The sequence below is a fragment of the Triturus cristatus genome, chromosome 11 (assembly GCF_964204655.1).
Source record: "Triturus cristatus chromosome 11, aTriCri1.1, whole genome shotgun sequence".
NCBI classification, from domain to species: Eukaryota; Metazoa; Chordata; class Amphibia; order Caudata; family Salamandridae; genus Triturus; species Triturus cristatus.
The window spans coordinates 961,883,499-961,906,251 of NC_140594.1; the positions used below are offsets into that span (position 1 = coordinate 961,883,499).

At 45.5% G+C, this 22,753-nt stretch overlaps 1 protein-coding gene across 1 annotated transcript; it reads right to left on the minus strand.

The window, feature by feature from the left end:
• Positions 1-1,107: 1,107 nt before the first annotated feature.
• Positions 1,108-5,846, minus strand: LOC146785747 (nodal homolog 2-A-like). The gene is made up of 3 exons (XM_085633597.1): positions 5,268-5,846; positions 2,964-3,790; positions 1,108-2,261 (listed from the first exon to the last, which is right to left on the minus strand). The coding sequence occupies exons 1-3, from the start codon at positions 5,560-5,562 to the stop codon at positions 2,109-2,111; spliced, it is 1,275 nt and encodes a 424-aa protein (XP_085489723.1). The 5' UTR covers positions 5,563-5,846; the 3' UTR covers positions 1,108-2,108.
• Between the last annotated feature and the right edge of the window lie 16,907 nt (positions 5,847-22,753).

Consider the following 22,753-nt stretch of genomic DNA (forward strand, 5'->3'; position numbering starts at 1 on the left):
TTCGGTTGTCGCTGGAGCTGAGGGACCTCTTGTGGCAGTGTTATCTTTGGTGCACCCTCTTTGCCCCTACAACCCCAGGACCTGGGACCGCAGAGGTGGAGGCCGGTTTGCATGAATACCCATTGTTATGGGAGGCTTATCTGGTCTAGGCATGTTAGCATGTGGGTGCGAGGCAGCATAGCAAACCACACCTACTTTGAAGGTTAAGGCACCTCTTCAGCATTAGCTTTAGGACAGCACTGAGGTGGTCAGACAGGCTTCATTCTGTAGGGACATTTTACACCGGGTTTGGGGCTAGACTCACAATTTCACTCAGCCGTTTACGGCGCGAGGCTGTAGCTCCCAGCCACAAGGCATGGTATACCCTCCCCTTGTTACCCTGTGGTGAGGAGGAGTGGGTACACGTCAGGTGTTTAGTTCGGCAGAGGTCGGGGACCGCCCCTCAGTGATGCAGGTGCTTTCACCTGTGTGGTTTGGGTAGAATGAGTTTGTAAATGGGCCTGATCTTGCAGGTGTCATTTGCTGTGATGTTTTGCGATTTTAATATTGTAATGTCATGACAACTTTTTATTTTCTGTACCAGGTATAAACTGCCTGATGATAAGGTTTTGTTTAAAGTTACTGAAAAAAAAAAAACAGGACCTGTGTGTACCCAAACAAGTGGTTTCAGCCATGTTGCTGATTCGGTTGAGTTGGAGGGGGTGGGATCCATAACTAGGGCCACTGTCATTTGAAATGATCAGAGTGGCTTAAAGCAGAAGTCTCCAGCTTGGGTGCAGGAGAGCCAGACTCATGTCATATTTTCAGGATAGACACCATGTACCTTTGTTTTTACTGTATGTAAGTTTATCTTAAGTGGTTATCCTGAAAATGCACCAAGCTTCGAGCCCGCATTGTATCTATGGAAGACACTCCTGGCAAAAATGTGGCTTGGCAGGAATTACCTGTTGTGAACTGCTAAAATGGAACCAGATGGTTTAGCTGATATCATATCAAGCGTTTTCATAATACAAAAAGCACAGCCACAGAAAAAGTACAAAACCCATTCGAGATTTTATTGAAAAGAAATGCATTTTAAATATGCAGGAATACAGTTTTCATCTCACCCCGGTGGTTTATTCCTGGGTTTCCACAATCTTAACATGTGAAATGGCTGTTGGGTTTTACAGAATGGTCAATGGGGAGGGAGCACAGAGATGGGAATTCAAGCTTTGCTTTATTAGTGTCTTTGAAAATGTCCTTGGGATCCGTAATTAAGTTTTGTCCACAATGACAGAAGCATTATAGCACAAGAAAAGTTCTTTAAAAAATGTGACTCTTCAACTATGCAGGGTTAAAAACTGCAACCAATCTTTTGACTTCATTAGGACACTCTCATTTAGAATGTATATTGACGGAATTAGCAAGCACTACGGTAGGCCCATCTATAATGTGCTAGTACCCCTGTGTGTCTTGAACACTTGAAATCAGTCTCTTATTTATGTACGTGTACATTACTGTATTTCTGTGTAGCCCTTTCTGTCCCAACTTTGCCATCCAGCACAGGTTCTCAAACCCACAATGCCAAAGAAATTCTGAAAATCAAAAAGAAAACTATATTCCCAGAATGGATGAATCTTATCTTTTCAGTACATAGAATATATTTGATAAAATAAAATAGACTTTGGATAAAAGTATTTAACATTGTTTGTGCAAAAAAATTGTCTAAAGATTGCGACATTTGATAGAAGAGAAGACAAGCACTTTCTCAGGAGTCATGCCGCTGTAATTCTCAAAATCGCAGTTTTTTGTTTTATTTTCCCTAATTCATATAAAAATATATATATTTATGCTTCTGTATTTAATCCATTTTGTAGCTCTGAAGAGCATTGTTCGTGATAGGGATCAACGTATTCAGACAAGGCACCCAGAACCCATGCAGGAGGGATGTTCAATGTCAACTTGCTCGATTGCTTGGCAGTCCTGATCCAGTTGGTGCCAGTCCTGGCCTGGCCATTAGTCCATCAGGAATGGCCTCTTCATTGCCAAGTCCCCATTTGGAAGAGCTTCTTGTGTGTGCTTATTGTGTCTATTCAATAGTTGGCCTTGTGGCTGTTCCCGGCCACTCATCAGTGACAGCCACACTCTTCTACTACCATGTCCTCATGGTGGCGTAGCACCACCTCGCCATTCTCGTAGTACAGCATGGAAAGTGGACTCATCTTAACTGGAACACAGGATGGGCACTCCACACGGTTAGGGTGGTACAGCTTCAGTAAACTCTGGAATAAAGAGATGATATGATTCGTGAGCTGTGGTTGGAACTTTAAGTCATGCAACACAGTATAAGATCAAGCAAGATTATTACCCGGGTCCCAAACATGTCCAGACCCCTTTACAATGTCTATGATAAGCCAGTACCCAGTGCATGGGTTCTTGGCTTGGCTAAGGGAGGTGATCCCAGCATGGAGTGACTATCAGGACCCTAAGCAGTCTGTGCTACTCATCGACAAATGATACATCAGTCATCAGTGACTCTCAAACCATCAATGGCCCTCAACGCTCAGTGGCCCTAAGCATTTAGTGGCCAGCAGTAATCAGTGGCATTCACCACTCAGTCCCCTAGAATGAGATTCACTGTGTCCCATAGCCAAAACATGCACACAATCATACAAACCCTAGCTTCCTGGATTTTCTGCAGTTAATTTTCTCCCTGGACCTCCAGACCATCAATGGCCCTCAACGCTCAGTGACCCTGAGCACTTAGTGACCTGCAGTAATCAGTGGCATTTAACACTCAGTCCTCTAGAATGAAATACACTATGTCCCAAAACCAAAACATGTACACAAACATGCAAATGGTAGCTTCCAGGATTTTCCACATTTTTTTCTCCCTGTGCCTCCCATCCCTTGCACCCAAAATTGTGTAGAGCTAAGAAACAATCTGACCAACATAGTGCTTACATTTGATGAGTGAACCTTACCTGCATGTATGCATGATTGGTGGGGCTGAATGTTTCATCCACTGGTATCGGGCACAGCCCCTGGCATCTGTAGGCATTGTACCTCTTGGGGTACACAATCCAGCTGCCCCAGCCGATCTGTTCAAAGTCCACAAACATGTCCACCTTCCTGCAGAGGGGTTTTCCTCCCTCTGTGTTCCGGGCTGGCTGGTGGGTCATTTGCAGGCGGTTCCGGTCCTTCTTGGTCCTCCTGTGCCTGCGGCTCCCGGAGTCCTCCTCGTCACTGCCAGCTGTGACATACTTGGAGGTCTCTACTGTCTTGATGAGGGTGGGCGCCCTGTAGGGAGTGGCTCTGGGCCTGTCCTTGGAGAACACCACCAGCATAACCCTGTCTGGGGTGGAGTGTTGAACTAGTTCACTCGAATCAGGAGAAGGCTGGTGGAGGTCCTGGGCCCGTGGTCCTGGGGAGATGACGCTGCTGGGGGCGTCGGGCCTGTCCTCCATGTCGTCCCCTTGGACATCCAGAGCCCGGGTGTACTCGCCATTGCTGAAGGTTGGGCCCTGGTTGAGCCAGTACTTGAGCATCCTGGTGATGTTGAAGACCTTCCAGGAGGAGGCTGTGGTTGCTGCGGGCTGGCTGACGAAGGTGCCCAGGAAGAGCTGGTCGTGGCAGGTCTCGTTGTCACGGCACTTCCGGTCGTGGCTGTGGTAGATCTCCACGGTGACGTCTTTGGAGTGGCTGAAGGCCGGGATGCGGATGCGCAGCTCTGCCAGACGCACCTCGTTGTTGGTGGCTATGGACGTCATGTCGAAAAAGAGCGTCCAGCGGTCCTTCTGCTGCACACAGGCTGCGGAGGGAAAGACAAGGGCTGTTATTCGTGCATTCAGTGGACCCTTAAAAAGCAGTTAACTTCTCAGATGAAAATATGTATGACCAATACGTTCACTTAAAATGAAGAAAAACACTACGGCGGCTCCTGAGTAAGTTACCAATGGAAAGCCTACGATTGGAGCGCAGTGTACTTTGTAGCATGGAGTCAGCTGCGAGCGCACAAAGCAGACCCTGTGGTGTGTACTGTGCTGCCTCGTTCATAAAGCGCATTGCGTTTACGCAGTGGAATAAACTAACCACGTTACAAACGTACCGCTAAAACTGTGTCAAAGAGCACATAGCAATCTGCGCGGGACAGGGCTGAGGGAAGAATACGGACAGTGTGACAAGTGCCAAGCATCTGTCCCTAAAACACGCAGGAGACGGACGGGGTTACAAAAACATGCTGCCGCCGCCCACTGCACAAGCCTGAAGTGGGCAGATGTCAAAACACGGCGGATGTGTATTGGGAGGGGACGTCTGATGTGCAATCCACAAACCCAGGCAAGAATAAGCATTCTAACAGCCAGAGCCCAGCACGACTATTCATCCGCACAGACAGCCGACCGCCCCCTGACCTGCGCCGCGCACACCCGGGGACTGAGGGGGAAAACACAGGCAGGCTAAGGGGGCGCGGAGCAACGCAAGGGCAGGCTGACTAGGGCACTTGTCCATGGAAAGACACGCGTATGGGCAGGTTTCACGGGGGGAAACGCACAGGCCGTAGGGCAAGGAACAGGGACTCGAGAGACATCTAGCCGCACGTGGTGGGAGAAGGAGGCACATGCACTGCAGGGGCATGCTGGCAGAGAGCGGCCTGCGCCCACACGGGGCCGTGCGCCCACGGCTGCGGGCATGCAGTGAAATTACACATTGGAACTAACGGGCACAAGTTAGGGAATCCTACACCAAGGAAGGCTGCGCGGGCCAAATTCTACAGTTGACACGAACACCCCCTCCTTCCGTTTTACACCATATATACAGTACTATCACTCATGTAAAACATACGAAAACTAAAAATGTCACTGCGGCGAAGACTATGCAATCAAAACTACATGTCCACAGACAACCAAGGGCAGGTCAAACGTCAAGCACAAGGCGACATGCAGCCTCAGCACAACATGAAAGTACACAACAACCGTAGAAAGTAAAATGAGTGTTCACACTGAAGAAGCTGTTCTGGAGTAACAAGTGGAGGGTACTTTCAACAGGGGGACATTGTTAAATTAATAATAATATTGTCAATACAGGAGGGAGGGAGGAAGGGAGGGAGGGAGGGAGGAAGGGAGGGAGGGAGGGAGGAAGGGAGGGAGGGAAGGAAAGAAGGGAGGGAGGGAAGGAAGGAATTCATTCTAAGATTAGGCAGCAGCCTTGTCATTCATTCTACAGATTCACCAGAAAGAACAGCCATTGCCTTTAGAAGTGAGGTACACCGGAGGAAGAAGGACTCTTACTTTTGGCCACCAGGCTGAGCACGGTGTCGGCCTCCTGCAGGCCCGGGTGCTCCTTCGCCGGCAGGCTGGCGTTGTTGCCCCTGCTGAAGGAACGGTACAGCTGCATCATGTACAGGGGGTACCGGAGGGCGTGGGGCGCCACCTTGTGTCCGTGCTCGCTGCTTGTCGCCTTCAGCCCCGGCAAGGCGCCGCTTGGGCCTGCTTTCCGCTCCAGGTTCAGCTTCAGGTGGGGCTTGGAGTGCGCCCCCTGGGCTCCCAGCAGCAGGACGAGGGCCAGGAGCCCCAAGTAAGCCATCTCGGAGGCGTGCGGCGGAGTTGGCGTAGAGTCTGCGACCGCAGGGCCTCTGCAGCTGGCTGCTGCCCTGAGGTAGAATGGGCGTGAGGTGTCCTTGGGAGCGGAGTGCACTGTTGGCCGCACCCTTGGTAGCTGCTGCTCCCGCAGGCTGTGGGGTATCCTTGCAGAATGCGCCCCTCAGACCGCTGACCCTTAGCTGGCCTCCTTGCTGTCCGCTGCTTTCAGAGGCTGGCTGGAGTGTGGCTCTTCCTGCCTGACCCTCCCAGCTCAGAAGCCCCTCGTACTCTGAGACTCTATGCTCACTGCTGCCGGAGACCCCTGCCACCCCCTATATACACCAGACGCGCCCCCCTTTGAAGCGCCCTCTCGCCCGCTGCCCTTTGATCTGAACCTCCCTCGCATCAAAAGGGTCGGCGGTGCCAAGGTCATTGTCCGGCAATTAGCCCATTCTCATGCAGCCCACCAGGGGGCATCCATCCCGCAGGAAAATACACCATTAGCCAAGTCTGGCTGCCTCTGTGGGACGTGCCTCGAAGCCTGCGCCGAAAATAGATAATGATACGAAAGCGATGAGTTCGGTAAGCAGTCATTTCCTCCCGCTACGCCTCCCACTTTTCCTTTCACTTGGGAATTTTATTGTGATGTGCTTATAGGTTTATGGTGTAGCTACAGTTGGGACAATGGGGCGATATCCCAAATTAATGCCCTGCTATTAATTGGATAATCTGAAGGACGACCTCTGTAACTCCCTTTAAATCTGGCAATACTAAAAGATGTGTATAAGGCCGCGGGGGGAGCGCGATCGATGCGGCAAGTACACATCCCTCGGGGCGGGATGGCGTAGTTTAAAGGCTGTTTTGAGACACAAAACACAAGTTACGTTTCTTTAGGTAGGTGGTCTCCTGGGGAGAACCACGAGCCAGTTTCGACGCTGAGGTCAGTTTCGGTCACATAATAATTGCATTCATCCAAATGTGATAATACATGGCCACGAAAAACGCTCTGTGTTTTAGAGTGAATTTCTTTTTTATTTAATCCCCCTTAATGTCGAGGCTGTTCGGCGCTGGTACTACACGTCCCTTACCAATTTATTTTCTAACAGAAAGTATATCACTTCAAAGAAATTTAGGAGTGGCTGCATTTTCAGCTACCGTGAAACGGCCTGGCAGGATTGTTTTTGTTGGTTTCCGCTCGTGTTTATCTAAGTCTTCTAAAGATTTTAAAGGATGAGTCTGTATATTTAATTTCTTGTTATTTTCGTTATTTTTTTCCTAAAACCTTTTTTTTTAATTACATTTTGTAAGATAAGGCGGTACAGTAGAAATCATGAACCAGCAATGGACACACCAGAGAAAAGACCGGGGTAGCAGGGTTATCTTGCCTGACTGTGTGGCCGATAGCTACCTACCACCGTAATTGAAACCATAAACGAAAACCAACAACAGCAAAATAAGAATAGCTACAAAGAAGCATCCACTGTAATATATATTTGTGTTTGCTCTTATACAGCACTAATCTCTAAAGGAGGCTGTTTCTAGGTACTGGATGAGGGGGAGAAGTGGAGGTATTCATTTTCATGTAAGGGTCCCGTGCATCAAGTTCCACACAATACTAGTCTCTGGGCTACAGACAGCCCAAACCTTTGAAAACTCCTGTAAACTCCCTTTAAATCTGAGGTGGCTAGGTGAGACGTTGCCATGGGGTGCGCCTTGACAGTGAACTCTTTGGCCCTTGTTGAGGATCACACTGGAATAACATAACAGTATCGCCACACCTGAAATTACCAATACAGTGTGGTGTAATTCTAAGGTGCAGGAATAGCGTGGTAATCTGCGTTGCACCCCAGAAGTCCAGAGAAATAGTGAATTATCTGCTAAATCGGGAATTATTGGTCATTTGTTATGAGATTATCGGAGTTTAGATGGTTGGAGGATTAAAAGAACGGGGAGTCCAACCTTGGGTGTCTGGTCATCAGGTAAGAGGGGAACAGTTGATGTAGAAGTCAGGAGCCCATTCAAAGCTTTGTGGGTTAACCAGAGAGTCTTGGAAAGCTGCTTTCCTAGTGGAAAGCCACTGCAAGGAAATGTCCTTTATGTTGGAACCCCAACCCATGTCCTACGCCAACTCCAAACCACCCAGAATGTCACTGCTACTCATCGTGAACATCCAGCGTAATAACCATATCTCTCCAAACCTCAGCAATCTCCAATAGCACCCAGTCCAGGAAAAATATATGTTCAAGCTACTCACCCACACCTACAAAGCTCTCCACAACACTGGTCCAGCTTACCCAACCACCTTCTCAACTTCCACCAACCCACCAGACACCTTCGATCTGCGTCCCAGGCAAGAGCACACTTCCCTCACATCAAGAATACCAGAAGCAGAGGACGCTTGTTCCTATAACTTGCAGCTAAGACCTGGAATGACCTTATGAACCACCTCAGAATCTACTCCTCCCTCATGGACTTCTGAAGGAACCTCAAAATATGGCTCTTCCAGGCGAAACAGGCATGATCAACTCCCACCGCTCAGGCCTGCCCTACTCAGTGCCTGGATACCCTCATGGGTGATTAGCCATGCTCTTCAAATTCACATAACACAACAACATAACAAGGATGTCAAAGCTGAAGTAATGTGGTCAGACCGTCGCAAGGCTAAGGAGAGTACAGGCTGCAGGATTATTAGTTTTTTTGGGCTTCCCAAGCTACTTTGCTAGGAAGCCAGTGCAGATAGCTTTGGAGTAGTCCAGAGGCAACCTTACTACTGCGATGACCATTACTGTTCGGTGGGCCAATGACAGAAGAGGCAGGGGCTCGTGAGAAGTCACTGGTGGTGGAGAGCACTTTTAGTGAGTTGATTTGGAGACTGAAGCTTGTGCTATTGCAGGTGATGGAAGACACTTTTAGTCACAGAGTAGATTTGGAGAAGGATGTTCAGGTCTGTGGCCGACAGCACTAGAAAGATATTGTACATTTTGCGTAGGTTGAGGTAGTGGCCACAAGACTGAAGGTGAATTACTAGGAAGGTTGGAGGGGGTCAGGTATGTCCAAGAGCAATCTCTCCATCACAGAACTGTTAAGACACAGCATGTTGCAGCGTCTCCAAGAATGGATGTGAACAAAGCAAGCTCCAGTTTCCTGATATTCTCATTGGCCCTTCTACAGCTTCTGGTGTGTGAGAGTGATCAGCGCACACTTGACAGTCTATGTAGTAGCAACCAGTTCCTTGATCTATGTCTACCTTGTAAATGTTAAAAGGGGCGGGAGATAAAGCTGAACTTTGAGGAAATCTTCAGGTTATATTGTGTATTTTCTAGAAAAATGTATCCAAGTTTTTTTCAGGAAGGACTTGAACCAGTCGAAGATCTTTACAATAGCCTGTGCCGTTGCAGGCAAGTGCATGAGGATTATAGTGTGGGCAATAGCACGCATTGTGGCAGTGTGGCAGAAGACGGGCGCAGGCCTTGCCTTAGTCTTTCTCAGATAAATGTTCTTCCCTTATATTGAACAGGATGGTGTCTGTCCTTACCTGCTGGTGGAAGCTGTACTACATATCAATGAGGAGAATGTGGGATTCCAGGTGGGTGCCTGGAGACTGTGCCATCACAAAATTTTGCTTCACAGAGGAGTCCGTAGGTATTGCATGATTTAAACGTTATGCTGTTTTTATGTTATATATGTAGGTTATATATGTAATAAATCGGGGAGAGGAGTTGGCCTAACGGCTAGAGCGGTCGACCCCCGATCTGGGAACCGGCTCGAGTCTCGGAAATGACGCTGAACATCCTGTGATTCTGGACAAATCACTTAATCTCACCGTGCCTAACAAAAATGAATGTGTCCTCATGTAACACAACTGGTGCTCGTGTAAAGCGCTTGGATTCCCGATACCTTTGGGTCAAGTTCGCGCTATATAAAACTCTGTAAAAAAAGAAATAGTGTTTGCCAGCAATCTAGTTAAAGGTACATAGTGATGTCATGCATAGAATAGCTAATGCACTTAGTATTTCATTATTTTAAGTAGTTAAGTTATGTACCCACTCAAAAACTCTTTGGTCTGGAGCGAGCGCATTACAAATGTTCGTAATCAAGCACTTCGTAAATAAATAATCGTTAGAAATGGTGTTGTAGTATATCTACAATCTATAGCATGTTATATATATCATATAAATTGATACTATGGACAATATTTGCAGTGTTATACTTTTGACTGAGTAACACAAGTACATTGGAGTTGTCTTCCTCTTACATTGCTACATAATATCCCATTTAACAAACAAATATCATTGACTCGTGCCTCTATTAAGGAAAAGAAGAGACGACGTCCTTTCGAAAACACAATTACAAATGGAAAATATCATTTAACCAGAACTCACAATTAGGGCTCTCAAATTTGCAGCATGCATTTACTGGGCGGCCATTCCACTATGGTATACAAAGGAGCAACATGTTAGGGACATGAAAATGCATCTCTTTATTGATGTGCGTTGTTGAATGTTTTGCAGATCGCCATCTTCAGGTGCTCCACAACTACAAAGGGAGTGCGCGGGGCTTTTTCCAAATACACTTCACACTCCACCTCTCAGGAACCTTCGCCGTGGTCCCTCTGCTGCGGACAGGGTGATCCGTTGATGCCGTGAGTGTGTGAAGAACTTGGGGTTTAAACACAAGGGCCTTGTGACAAGGCCTATGCGACAACCTGCTCCAAGCGGAGTCGGGCTGAAGGGAGCAGCTATATAACCTCTGTCACAGCTATTCCGCACCAAGCGCACTTCAAAGAGCCCCGTGGCCGCGAGCGACGCTTTGGTCTTCCTGATATCAAACGCTCAGCGTCAAACACGTGGTAGCGATTGGCTCCTTGAAGCAGGCTTTTGACTCCGTCATCACAGGGATGGGGCGGAGCGATGACGTAAAGCTGCAGGAACCGCTGACTGAAGTGCTGCAACGGTTATAACGCCTCCAAGGGGTCTTGGGTGGAGTATTGTATGCGAGAAGTCACGGATAACACCCTTCCACATTCGAACATTATTTGTTCAGTTCAGCATCACTACATGCCTGAAAACCGTTGCGGATAGTGGAGACGATTGGAACGGGAGAATTCGCGACCCGATCCGTGAAACGAACGCGTGGTTCTTATTTAATAATAGTTATCAGATGAATGTAATTATCTATTTATTGACGGGTCCACGACTGCAGCACAACAGAGGGATACTCATTAGGACGTTGACTGTCAAGGAACTTTAGAATATTCAATGTATCGAAAAGTTTCAAAGTGAATTGCCCGAGCATTAATTTGATCATACAAGATGACGTTCGTTGTAAGCGGGTGAGTGCACGAGTAAGCATATGGGTGAATGAATGAATGTGGACGAGTTTGTAAGTGGGTTGGTAGGTGACAGCATGTGAGCAGGTGTGTGAGCCTTCGAGTGACTGGCTAAATGAGCTACCGAGCGAGTGGGCGATTGAGGGAGAGAGTTCTCAACCATGATTTAAATGAGTGAATTGTTGAGTAAGTGACTGGTCAGGTGGGCGAGTGAGCAGGTGAGTGAATCGGAAGGTAAATGCGCAAGTGATTGTACTGATGTTTCTTTTTCCTATGGGATTGAGTGTGTAAGTGAGTGAATGTGTAAGTCGGTGAGCACGTAAGTGGGAGTGGGCGAGTGAGCCAGGAAGTGAGCTCACAAGCTGATCCAGTGGGTGAGTGAGCAAGCGAACAAGTAATCAAAAGGTGGGTAAATAACTAGACGAGTTAGTGGTAAGTGGTAGGAAATGAGAAACTGTCTGTGTCAGGGTGTGAGTTACTGTGTTAATAAATAGGTAGTCAGTCCTGGTGTGTGAGCGAGTATATTAATGGTCGTTTAGATGAGAATACTTGTGAGAGAGCTCATTCGACGAATAACGAAAGAGACAATGGCGATTATATTATAACAAGGATAACATCAACTGCCACAGTTTCTGGCCCTACCAAAGGACACTGGCCGGATTATGAGTCTTCAGTTTGTTCCTACTGAACATGGTGGCCATTTGCTAGACGTTTCAGTGGTCTTTGTACAGTGCAAGGCTGGGGGTCCTCAGCTTTTTTGTATCAGCTGTCCTGTTCCGTCATTCGCGTGGTCCCCACAAGTTCTCCTGTACGTTTTGATGGTGACTGTATTTCAGTGGCCCCCCAATCTACCAGTGTATTGAACACCAAGTCTGGTGCAAATTGTGTGCACCATTAGTGTCACATAGGAGGAGGGGGGCTACCCCACTTCTATATGTCCTGCTAAGCCTCTCATTTCCTATGTTTCAAGAAACTTGCTGGGAAGTACAAACGTCTCACCAGATCAGCCTCCCTGGATGTGCCTGCTGAATACCACTTCAGCAGGTTGCTGTTGTGCATGCTGGGAACCGGGTGATACGGCTCTGTTGAGTAATATCTGCGCCTTCCTCGGCCCAGCCAAGGTGGCCACAGATCCAGATTCTTCTTAAATAGTTGGCCTACAATATGAATTTAAGGAGTTTGACCCAACTGGAAGTGGGTGGCTACCCAATGCCCACGGACTATAAATATGAAATGGAGCTTGCCAAGAACTCGCCTATAATTACAGATGTGCTAATTCCAAGAATTGTGTCTCTACCTGACTGCTTCCTTAAGTGCACCACATTTTTGATTTCTGACTTTGAAGCCTGTACCACTTGTAAGTTCTTGAAACAGCTGCCATCCACCTAGCCTTGTGTGAGCACGGATCACTCAACTGCTTTAGATTCCGTGCAGGAGGATATGTCCCCGAGTTAAGGTTATGGGTCCGTCTAAACCTTCTAGCCTGTGTCACAGTCTAACAAATGCCTGACATGTGCCTGCTAGGTCCAGAGCTGCTGAACATGTCTGCAAATTCTCTTTGGGTGCCCTTTGTAATCTGGAGACCCATCTTGCAATTTGAACCTCTGTCTGTCCAGTCCTGAGACCCTTAATGCACAATAGAGAGTCCCCTTACATCTGGAAGAGTTGACCCTGTGTTGCTACCTTTATTGGGCTGAAGATATCGGACTTCCAAGTCCCAAGCAGCTATCTAGCACACACATGGGCACAGTCTTGGTCCCTCTGAGCATCCCAGCATCGACATTAGCTTTCTCCACAGAATTAGCCTGTTGAAGTTTGTGGGCTACCAAACCTCATAGGTTGGCTAGCCTGGGATCTCTTGGGCCACCATAGTTTGAATTTAGTGACCACTAGTTGTAGATCCTGAATTTTGTTTATCGGAAGTCCTAGTGCCATAAAAAGGAAAAAAAAACGAGACATGTAGAAAGGTGATATCTGAACTTCTATTAAGTTGTAACAAATGTAAATATGATCTGACTTTGATACTAGTGTTTTAGCTTTGATTTATTTCTTAGAATAACCGAAAGAGCTGTGAAGAGGTTGGTGGATGCGTTAGCAGTTAGTCTCCAGGGGGCACACTCCCATGCCAACAATATGAATCCTTTCTTTTCAGTATCCCTGGGATACCTTCATAGACACCCACATTAAAATGTCAGAACCCTGGAGAGCTTCAAAACTATCCATGGTTCTGAAACTCCTTGTGCTACGATCAGCCAATTGTTTCCTTTGAAAGGTTCCTCACCTGGACTGAAATGTATTTATGAATGTGGTATTCCAATAGTGCTAACCTAGCTGAAACGCAGTGGACTACTGGAGTGGTTCAAAGGCGAAGGTACAGTCAATGAGTAGGGAAGCTGGGTTCTGAGTAAGGAGGGAGAGTGTTACAGAGCCATATCGTGATTTATAAACAATTAAACAGAACCCAGGGTAGCCCAAGAAACACAATTTGAAACCTGGCAAATCTATTTGGGTTCATAACTATGCAACAGGTAATGCTATAATACTGTAACTTTCAGTATTCTTTTCGGGTTTTCGGGTTTCCTTCGTGACAGTATCGAGGTGCATATTAAAATGAAGTGTTATTTATTTTTAAAATTATCAGGAAATTCATCTGTCTTGTGGTTGTAGTTATTGTATTACACTGTATCAAGTCTGAAACTTTAGATGCGCTTTTAATTTCAGTGTTCGACCGAGCTACTCTTGGGAGTCAATGAAGGCCCAAATTTCCATTGCAAGTCCAAGTCCTATCGTGGTCAGTAGGGAGAACGTCTAGTCTCACATTTGATACTCCTAGGTGGTCTTATATTAAAAGTATCTGGGAAAAGGCTAGATACACAGAAGAACAAGTTGTATTTGTTGCTCAACAGGCTTCTTAAGTAAACACAAAATAACATGATTCATAAGTTGGGTCTTATGCCCTCCAGATATAAGCCAAATGGCTGTATTATGGATCAGCTAAAGGCATTTAGAGCCTCATTTGGTGGAGGGTGGTAAAGAAGTATGCAGTAATACTTGGTGGATACGCCATCTACCATCCTTTCAGTTTGTATGCCTCATCGATAGTGTGGAAAATCGTTTGTGCTCGACCCATTGCTGGTGAGAATGGCATCAGTGGAGCTGCACTATTTAGTACACTCATATCTAGGGCAGCCCAACCAATGTCATTCCCACCAACATTCTTTCTGTCTGGGTCCACCATGACACCTACGGCAGTCTCCAACAGAAAAAGTTGAAAGATCTCTCCCGTGCACTGAGAGAAAACTCCTAGGACATGGTATACTTTAGTTATGTTATTTCTGAAGATGGAGCTCTGGTTCAATAAACGTTTTGAAAAACATCCCATTGTGTATTATTATTATTATTTATTATTACATTAAATTTATATATGGCGCACAGTTACCCGGAGGTTCCTCTGTATACTTCTCTGAGAATAAGTGAGCACAAGTGACTGACCAAAATGTTCTGTATTGTTTCTACGAACCCTGAGGGGTCAGGGTTGTCATGCTCAGTGGTTGCCAGAAACCATTCGCTTCCTGGTAGGTTAGGGACTTACGGTGGCACTATATGCCAAAACATCCTGCGGGGTGTCCAAAATCAGCCTTGGCACCAAGCCTGTAGTTTATGTTGTCCAAACAAATGGGCAGATATTACAGATTAGTAGGAACTACATGACATGGCGCCGCCAACGTTGGTTGGGTTCTTATTTAACGGTCAAACTGAGTAGTTCAGTCATGCTTTCTCAGATTCCTCTACTCACATTTAAAACCAGAGACGTCTGAAGTGGGAGGGAAACGAATCCACCTCAGCTGAGTAGGTATACCCTATGAATTGGCTGTAGGTTATTCAAGCTTGGAGGATTATAAATTCCCACATTGTGCATAACATATCTCTGTAGGTATTGTTACTAAATACTCCTTCTCCGACAATGATCGAACAAGCTGAGGACGTTAAAGAACAGGAAGCGGCTCTAAATATTACAGAAAATTGCAGACGGGCAGTTACTATGAAATTATTACCGGTGAGTCCTGCATAACTTTTTTATGCTGTGTTTGGTCATATAATTAGATTTAGACCCCTTCTGGTCTCACATAATTATGGTTGTATTTTTATTGCCCGTTCTTTACTTTTAGACTGGTTATCTTCTTAGAGGCCGGGTACACTGGCTCTTCTCGTCTACCACAACACGTTGTCTAGCTCTACTGGTGCTAGGAGTGATCATTTTATACCTTGGTGAGAAACTCTGCATTTCTTGAATATTTATGGAATGAAGTGATATCCTTGAACCCCTTTAAATTACAAGAAAAGGGTGTTAAAATCGATTACGTTTTCTCATTTGGACACTATGTTGAGCGTTGAGAAAGTCGTCTTACGATGAAACACGTGTCGGCTGTATGTACGCTACATCTACGTGTCATCATACCAAGAACTGCTTCACTTATGACTCAGATTTTGTCATACTGATTGTCCTATGATTGCAACTTTTGAAATTAAATTGTTTACTGACAACATAGTCAGATGGAACTGTTTGTTGTGCTGTGCTCTGTTGTTCAAATTTTCAATTAAGGTCTTGGAGAAAGATTTTCTTCATGTATTAGGTAACACTGTTGGTGGCACAGTGTTTACATTGGTCACGCCCTAAGACTTAGTGAACTTACTTTTGCAAACTCAACAGAGGTGCTGGCTATTTTCTCCAAACCACTGCCATCATTTGTATATAAAAAGAAATTATTACAACATGGCCTCCCGGAAACAGGTGGAGATGTTACCTTTGTGGTTGAGGCACACAAATCATTCAGAACAGACGTATTCTTCTCATGGGTTAAATTCCCGACTGCAGATGCATGTACAGTTGTTTCACTGTTACATTGAAGAGGAACCACCTGAAGAGTACTTCCCATACGTGGACATAGAAGTCCCATTAACTTTCAGAGAGCATATTAATTGGTTTAAAGGCCTCCTACCCCATATCATTAAAAATGTGAGACTCAGTTATTCCATACACTCAGATTCCAGGAGTGGGGGTTAGAGTAATTTCAAACACTGATCGCAGTTTAGGACTGATACTAGCTGCACATGAGGGTCTGGGTTCTGCTCACGCTGGAATTACTGCTACAGTTTTATTACTACAGCACCGCTATTGGTGGCCAGGTCTATCAAAACTGACCAAGGACTTTGTCCTCAAATGCAACATCTGCCAGCAGATGAAAGGCTCCACCATAGTACGTCCAGCACAGACACCTCTATTGATCTCATACCAGCCTTTGGATTGTGTTTATTTGGACCACTGTGGCCCCTTACAATCAAATGGGGCTTACAAGTATATCTTGGCGGCAGTGGATTCAGGCTCCAGATTCCTGTGAGTTTGGCCACAGCGCTCGGCTGATGCTCAAACTGTTATAAAGGATTTGCGAGTCTTTATCGGAATATACGCAATTGGCACACTATATTCCGACCAGGGTTTGGTGTTTAGCTCTTGGGCTGTCAAATGATACAGATGTCAATTTTCACAGGAGCAGATGAACTGTCCTCAGTCCACTCCACCACTATAAGTGACCCAAATGTTTTGGGCCTCCTAGAATAACAGGAGGGAAGGAGAAGTGGATAAGAGAGAGAGAACCTCAGCTGCAGATGGCTTTTTCCTACTGGTATATCATCTTGCAGTGTTCAGGTATGGAAAGATTCTGAAAAATAACAAAAAACATTAGTTAATTCTTAAATCAACTTCTGTTTCTATTCTCGTCTTAATTTAGTTGTTAGTTGAACTTCTAAAGTTATTTACCTGCAATTTTTAGTTGGGACGCTACTCTCTCATGTATTGGGATTTAATTGAAGGTTTCTCACTAATTTAATTTTACTTTCTTGCCTTCAATGTGGCTTTACTCTTTATTTGACTGAATGCGCAATGTCAATTCAGTTAAGTTGATATATATATATATATATATATATATATTCCCTGAAAAAACCATAGGTTTCACACGTTATAGTTAGCTGGACATTTCACTCGTAAAAAACCATTGAAATTCCCCCGTTATAGTTAGTTCAGCTAACTATAACTCGCGCGACCGCCACTCTATCACAAGGATGATGTCAGTGATGTCATCAGTGATGTCATGAGTGATGTCACTGAGCATGTCATGAGTGATGTAATATGTGACGTCATCAGCAGTGGATTGCGGTCGCGCGAGTTATAGTTAGCTGAACTAACTATAACGGGGAAATTTCAATGGTTTTTTACGAGTGAAATGTCCAGCTAACTGTAACATGTGTGAAACCTATGGTTTTTTCAGTGAATTTGCAAGGTTTTTTAAATGCTAATTTCTAACTATAACGTGCGTGAAACCTATGTTTTTTCAGTGAATTTGTAAGGTTTTTTAAATGCTAATTTATGTATGTATTATTATATTTTTTATATATTTATTTTACAATAAACTACCTATGTATATAGTTATAGATTGACTGTATCCTGTAATATGGAATGGCTCAGCTCTTTTTTTATGAATTTGGATAAAGTTGAACAGCATAGTTAATATCTTCTATAAACTTATAAACAGTTTAAAATGTTTTTTTTAAGGGTTTTTCACGGTTTGCGCACCGCGCGCGCACCGGCAATTTTGTTTTATTAAACGAAATGTTTTTTTTTGATTTACGAGGTCCTTTAGGGACCCCCTCAGAAGGTCTAGAGGGTCAGTGAAGTACTGGGAATTTTAAGCCCAGCGGTGCAGTGGAACACACCCTATGACTTCGGGTTCTTCCTGTTTCAGACCTACAGAAACACAGAGTCTTCTGGGTGAAGTCAAAGATCAGTTTATTGGCTGCAGACCAATTACAGGTATCCTAGAAGTACAACAGCGTGTATGTTCTCAGGAGACTGCTACAAGTTACAGAAACGGGCTTCTCCTTAAATACAAAATATCATGCTTCAGGCACACATTCCTTGGTTTATGGCATGGTCATTCATATGTATACATTTCAAACGAAAAGGCAGAGTCATGATGACCATCCCACATTCCAGTTAAGCCAGCCCACAATTATTTACCCAGCAAGGCTCAGATCCCACATCAGATATCAATAGGCCCCAATAAACACGAGCATCTCCTGTTTGGAAAACAAGCCATAAAATAGGAACAGTCAGGTGTGAAAGAGATTAGCTGGAGGCTCGTGTAGGATGAAAAGGCTTTATGGTGTGTCAAGCCCTGATGCTAATCACAGGTGGCCGTAGGACGGGGAGCTCGTGGGACCGGACTGACCTGGGGCAGCGGAGCCAAGCTGCCCAGGTCACAGAGAAGTCAAAGGAGGGCACATGTGCTCTAAAGGCCCGTATTTGCTCGTAATATGTAGCCTATGTGAGGGCAACCATAAGATGGCCACCGCTCTAAGATGGAACCCACGTAGTGATGTATAATAACGTATACACAGTGCATTCATAGCTAAAACGTTACACAAAGCACTTGTACATACCGCATTGACCATTCGCGGTTCACTAATACCGGGATAGACAGGGGTAGGGCCCTGCCTCCTACGCGGTCCCAAATTTCAAAGTACGACAGACCCTCCTTTTGCCCTTACATAGGCAATAACTATACTCATTTCAATCCGAGTCTAGGTCAATATTCACGAAGTCATGGAGATGTTGCTGTAGCATCATCCTATTACTTAGCTCGTTCCTCGATACAGGTTTCCTTACACATAATGTAGCACAGAGGCCACATATTGCAGGAGCACACTGTATGCACAGACAGAACAGGAAAAGGATGGCTAAGATCATTCCAATGACCATCAGAACTTTCCAACCCCAGGCAGATATCAGTTCCCAGAACCACCCCACCAGTGACCAATCTCCTTTATCCACGTGTATGGACTCAGATATTTTATGCAGTTTGGAGATGGCTTGATAAACTGTTGGAGCGTTATCTGGTATGAAAATGCAACAACTAGATTGGATAACCTTACATACCCCACCGCGGTCTGCAAGTATGACGTCTAGAACCATGCGGTTCTGCAAAGTCATGAGGCGATCCGCTTGGAGCTCAGCTGTCAAATTACCAAGGGCACCAGCCGTAACATTAACGGTGAATTCAACCACACGAGTCAGTTGTCTCAGGTTCCTACTATTGACCATAGGTCCCCAAAACGGCAGGAAACCCAAAAAGAAGTCTCCTGCTTCTTGACCGGCAGTATCCTCCTTACTAATCACGCCTCTCACAACTCTGGTCTTGTGATAGTCAGAGGCAGCAGTAAATGTCGGCGGTAGCAAGTTTGCAATATAACATGTGCCCGAGAAATCAGGGAGCAACCATGTATATGCTCGGTCATTGCAGACAAAATATGTACCCTTGGCAGCCAAAAACGCAGGGGAAAACTGTGACGGAAAAGTGTACGTTTCAGTACAGTCACTTCTTCCCAGTTGAGCTCTAGGATTCTGACCATTACCTTGTAAACAGAACCGACCTATGTGGGGTACGACCCAAATTGGGGATGAGATTTTTCGCTGTCTTTCACCCAGACTAATACTATACCCCGTCGCGTTCCACCCTACATAAGCTCTCAACTCTTCTTTGAGAATAGATGAGTATGCATCGATATCTCTGCTCATATCGGCAACTCCTTTCATTAAAGCCTTATTATTTGTGCTAGGTCTGATGGAACGCGGTTGTCGCGGGGAGTAGGCGTCTAGAGCAAAGAGAAACATGGTCTGGAATGCCCATGACGATCCATTGTAACTAAACGGCAGCACTAGATAAGGAATACCCTTATTAATGGTATGTGGCATTAAACCACACACCCAGCAATTGGTTGTATTCATGACTAGTTGGTGCTGGTGCAGGAGCTGAATAAACGAGTTGTTTACAAACTCAGACCGTCTAGCTTGTTCATGTTCAGGCAGAGGGTGGAAAGAGTGTGAGGAGACAGTAGGAGGAGGTATAGGCTGTACAGTGGGTGCAAAGGGCTCTTGAGAGGAGAAGAATACAAATCCTACAGTAAACACTACCATACTACATAATATAAACAAACATAAAAATACAAAACGTTTGCTCTTCATTATTTTACATATTTTCGCTTTAAAGTTCATTTCCTCAGCAAGTCTCTCCATCTTGAAAAACTCCATCCTCTAACCGTGCCGCTCACTGCGGGTGAGTTTCTTCTGCTAAGGGGTACACCTGTCAGTCCCGGGAACGCCCTAGACCAACCAGAACCGTTGACCCAACGTCTTCGGCCTGTACCCCAAAGTCTTGGCACCGCGACCCTGCGGCTGAACCCGGATGGTGGTTCGAAAAACAAAAATCAAGAAAGTCCTTCAGATGGGAGAACTATGATATCAAAAAATAAAAAGGTAAAAAGAAAAAGAATATTTATTTGTCCATAGGCCTTGGTCTTAGATTGTAGTGGAAACGGCCAGGTACTGTCTGATCTTGAAACAAGAGTTCAGGCTCTGTGGTGTCCAATCGAATTGACGGTGGCACAGCTTCTTGTAAAATATCGTCACTCTGTTGTGCTGAAGTTGTGCCTTTTATGCGTGCATCACTGAACGGCACAAAACGAGGTACAGTGTCTGTTTCAGAGTCAGCGATACCCTCCTGGACCCACTGGTCATACGGCAGAGGCAAAGGTATCCTTTTGACGTGGGCGCCGTGGATCCAGTTCTTCTTCCCCTTTACTCGAACAGCTGATCTTGTAGACAGAAGTATGAGATGAGGGCCAATCCAACGGGGCTCATCGTTGCTTTTGCGCTGGAAATTCTTCACCAGGACCCATGTGCCAGGGCGATAGGGTGTCCTGGAGCCTCAGAGGCCTGGGGGAGAGTATCATGCACCTGTTGGTGTAAAACACGCAATTTAGCCGTCAATTCGTACAAATAATCAAGCAGTATTGGATGTTCGATTTCACTGAATTTCGCCGGTCTTGGCACACCCCATACATTGGCCGGGCGGCCAAAAACCACCTCGTATGGGCTAAGTCCCACTCGTGAGTGTACGGTCATTCTGGTGGACAGGAGTGCTAGAGGCAGAGCGTCAGGCCATTTAAGACCGGAGCTCGCCTGGATTTTGGCCAGCTTGAGTTTTAGTGCGCCATTGTAGCGCTCTACTAATCCAGCTGATTGGGGGTGATTTGCAGCCTGGAACTTCTGCTTTATCCCCAACCCCTCACACACATTCTTCATCACTTGACCCACAAACTCAGTCCCATTATCACTCCACACCATTCTTGGCATTCCAAACCTAGGGAAAAATTCCTTCACAAGGGCTTTGGCTGTGGACAGAGCAGTGTTGTCCTTTAGGGGATAGGCTTCTATCCATATTGAAAAAGCGCAAACAACCACCAATACATATTTTAGGTTGTTGCACCTTTCCATGTGGATAAAATCTAGCTGCAATACTTCAAATGGATATGATGGAGGCGCAAAATGACCAGCTGGAGTTGGGGTTCCCCTACCAGGGTTGTATTTCAAGCATACCATACAATTCTTGACCACATTCTCTGCACACTTGGGAATCCCAGCATTCTGCCATACTGGAGCCAACAACTTACAGATTCCTTTCATACTGATATGTGCCATTCCATGTGCCATAGTAACCACTGGAAGCACATATGCATCAGGTAACAACCATCGCCTATGTTCTGACAGATCAATCCAACAACCATTCTCATCCAACTTACCCATACTTTCTCTCCACTTGTCAACTCTTTCTCTGTGGCTTCAGCTTGAAGGGACTTTACACTTTCTATTGTGTTTTCACACATTCCAACATCACCAACCCATCTTGCAGGGCCTGCAACATACATTCGAGTCTTCACATCTTTTGCTGTTTCTTTCGCGACTTCATCAGCAAACGCATTACCACGACCAACATCATCAGTGATTTTCTTGTGCGCACTGCATTTCATAATCGCAACTTGTAACGGTAGGGTCAGCGACTCAAGGAGATCATTCACCAACTTGCCATTCTGAATTTTAGCTTCATGCGAAGTCAGGAACCCACGTTCTTTCCACAATCGCCCAAAACTATGAGCCACGCCAAAGGCATACTGGCTATCCGTATATATGTTCACTTTCATTCCTTCAGACAACACGCATGCTCTTGTAAGGGCAATCAGTTCTGCTGCTTGAGCCGAATTTTGTGGCACACGTGCAGTTTCAACAATCGTGTGCAAAGTCGTAATAGCATATGCAGCAGTCGTATCACCATTTGGAAGCTTGAAACACGAACCATCCACCCATAAAGTACCATCACACTCAGTCAGGGGAGTATCTTTAAGATCTACTCTTCCTTTCGTCTCTTCTTCTGTTCTGAACAGACAATCATGTTGCTCAATCTCATCTAGGTCTGCTGGAATTGGTAATAGTGTAGCTGGATTCAACGTGTTGCATCTCTTTATGTGTATATGGTTTGCTAACAGTGTCAGCTCATATCCAGATAATCGCGCACTAGTTAAGTGTTGTGTCTTGGTCCTGTTTATCAATGTGTCCACAGCATGTGGAACCATAACAATCAATGTATTATCCATTACTAGGCCAGCAGACTGTCGAATAGACATAGCTGCGGCGGCTGTAGCTCTCAAACAACTTGGCAATGCCCTCGCTACCGGGTCCAAGGTTGACGAAAAATATGCGCATGGACGCGGTCTGTCGCCAAAAGGCTGTGTTAACACTGATAATGCGCAACCATCTTTTTCATGAACATACAATGTAAAAGGCTTACTGTAGTCAGGGGTACCCAACACAGGAGCTGAACACAATGCATTACGCAATTCCAAAAAACTTTTCTGACACTCTTCAGACCATGGGATAGGATTCGGTGTGTCTTTACATGTTAATGCTAACAAAGGT